The sequence below is a fragment of the Drosophila santomea genome, chromosome X (genome assembly GCF_016746245.2).
Source record: "Drosophila santomea strain STO CAGO 1482 chromosome X, Prin_Dsan_1.1, whole genome shotgun sequence".
Lineage (NCBI taxonomy): Eukaryota > Metazoa > Arthropoda > Insecta > Diptera > Drosophilidae > Drosophila > Drosophila santomea.
In genome coordinates this window covers 18469953-18476000 of record NC_053021.2, presented here as the reverse complement: position 1 = coordinate 18476000, position 6048 = coordinate 18469953, and the positions used below count along the sequence as shown (strand labels likewise).

The 6048-nt window shown below is 44.9% G+C and overlaps 2 protein-coding genes across 2 annotated transcripts in view; both read left to right on the top strand.

Moving 5' to 3' along the window:
• LOC120455220 (nose resistant to fluoxetine protein 6) lies at positions 1–3640 on the top strand. The gene is made up of 6 exons (XM_039641190.2): positions 1–405; positions 1310–1712; positions 1779–1852; positions 1921–2450; positions 2521–3177; positions 3244–3640. Exons 1-6 carry the CDS (start codon positions 120–122, stop codon positions 3511–3513), a joined length of 2220 nt encoding a protein of 739 aa, XP_039497124.1. The 5' UTR covers positions 1–119; the 3' UTR covers positions 3514–3640.
• A 220-nt stretch (positions 3641–3860) lies between these two features.
• The window catches only part of LOC120455219 (tyrosine-protein phosphatase non-receptor type 9), a 30890-nt gene continuing 28702 nt past the window's right edge, over positions 3861–6048 (top strand). The window contains exon 1 of the mRNA XM_039641186.2: positions 3861–3931. Coding sequence (XP_039497120.1) covers positions 3875–3931 — 57 coding nt within the window. The 5' untranslated portion in view covers positions 3861–3874. The remainder of the gene's footprint in view (positions 3932–6048) is intronic.

Below are 6048 nucleotides of genomic sequence, written 5' to 3'. Positions count from 1 at the left end.
CGATCGCCCACTCAGTAAAACGAACCCACCTCAGGTGGCCGCGACGCGTTCTCCATATCCCAAGATCCCACACTAGTCAATAGTTGCCACATCCATTGAGGATCCACGCCAGCAGGATTATGAAGGAGCTTTTCGGTGTCCTGGCAGTCGCGCTGCTGATCGCGACTGTCGGTGCCCAGGATGCATCGTCCAATTACCTGCTCACCGGTCACTCCACACCGCTGGCCAGCAGCTTTGCCCACCAGTTCTTCACCTTGGCCTCCCAGCGCGCCGCACTCGCCAATAGGACGAGCAACCAGGCGGTTCAGACTTACGAGGATCGCGCATACGACGATGACCTCTGCGATCGGGACATCAACCTCATTCGGGATTCCATCAACAACTTGGAGGAGTGGGCTCTGGAATGTAAGCATAGCTGGTAGTAGTACACACTACCTTCTTTTTTTTTTTTAAGTGTTCAACTATAGTTACTAGGAAGTATTCATTCACTTGGGTGAATACCGACTAAGAAAGTGATTTTTTCAATTCAGATTACTCTGATCCGATTTATTCATAAATCGTTAACTTTTGTTACAGTAAGTCCCAATCCTCACTATTCATAAATCCAATTTAGCCTTGATTTCACTTTTATGTGGGCCATAAATTTAATTGCAAATCAATTTCTGTCGATTCAATTTCGCTGCCTGAATTGCCTGCGATAAGATCTGTGGAGTGACTGCGAAATTTCCCACATGATAAGTTGCTTTGCATGGGGAACTCTTGTTCTAATTTATTAACATGATTAGGAGATTAAGAACGAGACTGATCCGGCCACTTCATCTTTTGGTTCATACCTTTTTCTATATATTTTTCCATATTATTTTATAAATAACCTGTGAAATTTGATTGCGTCTTTATGGGCGTTATCTCATCTCAGCTGGCATTTCACAATTCCATTCATAAGTGGAGTGCAATTTACGACACTCGTATATCAAGGCGGCATAGTAAAGTGCACTATCAAATCCGTATCATATCGGGCCCCATTTTAATCTACTAGGCTTATCGTTGCTGCAAATCCCCAAGCAGAAAACCCGCAGGTGGGGAGTCCAAAATCTGTAGCTCTTCAAAAGTTGTTATCTCTGAGGAGGAGTGGTTTCATTTTGGATTGTACTTCGGCACTTCTTCAAGCTAATGCGGTACTTGAATACTTCAAAGTGGCTACTTCAATTCGATGGTCTTGTATATTAGATGACACACTATTAACACACCTAACACCTTGAGACCTTTACCATTTCTATATATTTACACAATACTATATACATTCTTGCAGTTCCCGACACATGGGGTCGTTTGCCCATGGGTCTCTTCTGGGGCCACACGATCAGCATGGGTCAGTACGAGGAGTGTGTGGCAGCCAGCAGTACGCACACCACAGAGATCCGTGGACAGTACTGCCTGGCTAGCTTGAACATAACCACGTTCTATCAATCGGTTAAGAAACGCGGCGAAGAGTTCAATCGTATTAGCTACAAGCAAACCGATCCGGAAATCTTCGAGCTGGGCATCTGCATACCCAAGACGTGCAGTGCATCCAAGACCGATGAGTTGCTCAAGTACGCCATCAACCACTTTTATGGCCAGGATGTGAGTGATTCGAACTTTGCAATGGTAACGGAAGCGCGCTGCAAATACGATGCACCCATCGAGCTGCGCGGCATTGATATTTTCGCCATGTGAGTATGAGTGCTTTCATGAGTGTTTTGATAGCAATCCAATTAATAATTCCATGTTGCACACAGCATTTTCTTCTCGCTGATCATCTTCTTCATGGTGGCGAGCAGTGTCTACGATTATATTCAGACCCGCAAAGGAGGTGAGTTCGAGGTTATCCATACGAGTACTACCAAAATATAATCTAATGATGGAATGTTTTGTATATAGCGCCCAAAAAGCCACTGCTGGTTGCATTTTCCGTGCTGACCAATGCACCCAAGATTTTCACCGTGAAGAAGGTGAACAATCCGAATGTGATACACTGCCTGAATGGACTGCGTTGCTTCAGCATGATGTGGGTGGTCTTTGGCCACGGCTACATGACCTTCTACGATCTGCCGCACATTAACAAGAACAAGTTCTACACCTGGGTGCAGACACCCTATTCGATGTTGGTCCAGAATGGTTCGCTCTGCGTGGACACGTTCTTCTTCATGTCCGGACTGCTGATGTGCTGGGGCGCCTTCCGTGAAATGGAGCGCACCAAGGGCAAGTTGAACATCCCAATGATGTACTTCCATCGCTACATCCGTCTCACGCCGGTGGTGGCCGTCGTCGTTCTGTACATTATGTCGCTGTACAAGTACTCGGGCGCCGGTCCCATGTGGTTCAAGCTGGGCACCCAGGATAAGCGATGTGCCGACACCTGGTGGGCAACGCTGATCTACGTCCAGAACTATGCCTTCCCCTACAGCATTGTAAGTGTGTGGCTCCTAGCACAAGTTGTTGATCCTTCTAAGCCGAATTTCCAATTTCTCATCTACTTAGTGCATCTCACAATCGTGGTATTTGGCCGTGGACACGCAGCTGTACTTCCTGTCGCCACTGTTCCTCATTCCGCTGTGGAAATGGGGCAAGAAGGCCCTGGTGCCCATCGTCATCGTACTGATCTTGTGCCTGGGCGGCACCTTTGCCACCTTTATGTTGAATGACTTTACGCTATTCCGCGTGCAGGACGATCAAGTGGATCTGCGACAACGATTGACCTACTATCCAACCCACACTCGGATTCCCACTTGGTTGATTGGCGTGATCTTTGGCTACTTCCTGTTTACGCGCAATCGTGGACGCCAGATACCGATGTCCAAGCCCCTGGTTCTGACCGGCTGGTTTGTGGCCTTTGGAACGATGTTGGCCTGCATGTGGGGACCCTACTGGCGCATCCTGCCCGATACGCCCGACTCGCCACTGATCGAAGGCGCCTTCTTTGAGCCCCTGAGCCGAACGTCGTGGGCTCTGTCCATCGGCTGGATCGTTTGGGCGTGCTACAATGGTCATGGTGGCCTGGTCAATGACTTCCTCTCCTGGGGCTTCTTCACGGGCTTCAGTCGACTGTGCTACTGCATGTACGTCATTCATCGCATTGTCCAGCTGGTCAACGCCGCTCGTCTGCAGACGGACACCCACTTCTCCAACTACGATGCGGTATATATTGATATTGATCTTGCCACGCGATTGGGGTGATTTAAACTCTGGAATTTTCCATTTCAGATCCTTCGCTGGTGGCACGACTTTGGCATCACCCTTACCGCCTCGATCTTCGCCACTTTGGCCTTCGAGGCACCCATTTTGGGCATCGAGAAGGCCATTTTCGGCAAGCCGGCGCCCAAGAAGCCAACTCCCGGTGAGCTGGCCAAGGCTGCCCCGGTGGCGGCCACTTCTGCTCCCGCCGAACCGGAACCGGAAGTCAAGCCCGTCGAGGAGACCAAGACGGAAATAGCGCCCGTTCCCACCAACGAAGAGAATCCATCCAAGGCCTAGATTCGGCAGCCTCAATACGATTTTTTTTTTCACCATGCAAACCAATTTTTTGTGTGTAGTTAGTTTAATTTATTAAAAAAATTTTCAACAACTAAACGATTCATGTATTTATACCCAATTTCATATGTTAAGTTATTTAAGAGATAGTAACAGTGGACTTAACAGCGATATTAACAGTGGACTTAACTGTTACGCTACACATAGCTGTTAGAAAAAGCGCCAATGCGGCCGAAAGGGGAACATTGGCATGTGAAACCAATGCGCCACCTAGATAGTAACTCGATGAATCGCTTAACATCGATAGCGTAGCGGTATATCGAAAGGTATCGATACCCGAAAAACATCGATGCCCGATGCATCCATGTTTATTCACATCACTAGCTCTACGGTAAAAATGGAGGCAGAACAACAAGAATTCGTAAGTTCCGTTCCCAAAATAAACCAAACAAACAAATAAATATTGTTTATTCGCGTCACTGTGCCGCCTTGCCGCCCACTGGCACGCCACGCCCACTCGCCAGTGCGAATTAGTGATCGTCATGGGTTAAGCAAAACAGGACTTGCAACGGGAAAACCTTAATAACAGAAAGGCTTAACGAAACGTTTACCGAAATTTTGCGTGCGTGTTTTCAACCTGTATTCGTATGCCAGTGTGTTTGTGTGTGTCGCTATGCGAGCTTACCTGTTTGTGTGTGTGTGCTGTTGGGCAAACTTTTTGTGTGGCGGTATTTGTGCGTTTGTTCCGCAATTGCAATGTTTGCATGCATCTATGTTTGTGCACTGCAAGTGTGTGTTTGTGCGTGTTTATATCGGTTAACACGTGCCGCCCCCGCCCCTCTGCTAATCGCTCCGTCTCCTTCCCGCTCGCACATTCCGTTGCAGCTCTCTTATCACTGCAACAACAACAAGAGTGCCTGTTTGGGCGTATGTGTGTGTGTGTGTATGTGGGTTCGCTTCATTAGGGAAAGTGATTTCCGGAGTGCAGTTATTGTTGTTGTTGTTACTGTTGCTCTTGCAAAAGGGTCAAAAACCGGTTTAGTTGCAAGAAAAGTAGGAAAACAAAAAAACTGAGAAACGAGAGCTGGAAAAACGCTTTCCCTTCGTTAAAATAGCAGTATTTTATTTGATTTTTTTTAAGCCGGCCGATTTTGCATTGCACAAATCTTTGCTCCCAATACCGCTGTCACACACACACACACTAGCGCACGATTGTACTGCCATTGTTTGCTTAATCACTTAACGGGTGCGAGAGAGACGAAGGGGGAGAAGCGAGAAGAAGAGCGGAGCGACTGAGAGATCAAGTAATTATATTCGTTTAATTGGGATTTCAAATTCCTATTTAAAAGGCGCTTGATAATGTTTCCAAATATTTCACATGATATTACAAATCTTAACTCCCCTAAAATAATAATAACTAGTTGTTATTTAATTTGTTATTTTCATAAACTCCAACCGGATTATGCTTTTAATATACATATTTATCTATGTATATTTATCTTATATAGAAACATTTTTTTCCAATTAGTTTGTACAATTCATTCAACTACTTCTTTCATAGCTTAAAACGGATTTCGAATTGGCTAAAATTTTCCTCGAAATTTGTTCGCAATTCTGGTTCAATAATTTCTATAACGAAATTCTTTTGAAGTCGCCAGTTTTCCCTTTGTATTTTCTCTACGCCAATCGGAAGTAGTGTTGTTTATGTGCTTTCCCGATAATTTATTTATTTTCTTCTCAAGATTTCCCCATCCACCAGCATCGTAAATTCGTATTTCCTTGGAATTCTTATTTCGGGTCTTCAAAACTGCTTTAACGCGAAATTTTCATTCATGCAAATTGATCGTTGTTCTTGTTGTTGTTTTTGTTGCACGTGGTAGTGATGAGGTGGGAAAAAAGAGAGAAGGTCAATTTGTGGTTTATTTTCTGATTTGCCATCCATATCACGCGATCTGGCTTCGGATTGGAAATCACTTATAGACTATAATATGTACAAATGGTTTTGAAACCTTCGACCATTTAAATTACTTAACTATCGTTTTCAAAACGGTTTCACACAGTGCTCTAATTATTTATGTATAATTAATCAGTTTTTTGGGAAATCTCTGTGGGTTCTATTGAAAGTTAGGAACACTACTAAGCGAACTTCACATCCTAATTAAAGTAATTTATATATGTACATAGTTCAAATAATATTGGCTTCAATGGAAGCGAAATGATGAATTCCCATGCCTCGGAATGCGATCGATGGAACATCCTGAAAACGACAGCTCCTGCTGGCATCCATTGATGGCTTTGAGTGGGAGGCCGCTTTCTTCCACTATTTTCTTTTGCCCGCAATTTGCACATATTTCGTGTGCGCACAATTGATTTCACTTGAATTGACATTACTAACTACAAATTGTTGCGTTCCCAATGTTGCATATGTACTTGCCAACTGTTGTGGATGCCACCACCCCCAACTCGCCGTCAGTCTGTCTGTCTGTCTGTTCGATGCATAAATCAAATTGCTCATAAAAAGGGCAGACAGTCGGGCAA

What these genes read in the sequence shown, in the direction of transcription:
- LOC120455220 (XM_039641190.2), top strand. Translation starts at nt 120, where the DNA reads ATGAAGGAGCTTTTCGGTGTCCTGGCAGTCGCGCTGCTGATCGCGACT. An exon ending in GGCATTGATATTTTCGCCAT is followed by an intron (nt 1,713 to 1,778) that starts GTGAGTATGAGT and finishes TGTTGCACACAG; the next exon opens with CATTTTCTTCTCGCTGATCA. An exon ending in TATTCAGACCCGCAAAGGAG is followed by an intron (nt 1,853 to 1,920) that starts GTGAGTTCGAGG and finishes TTTTGTATATAG; the next exon opens with CGCCCAAAAAGCCACTGCTG.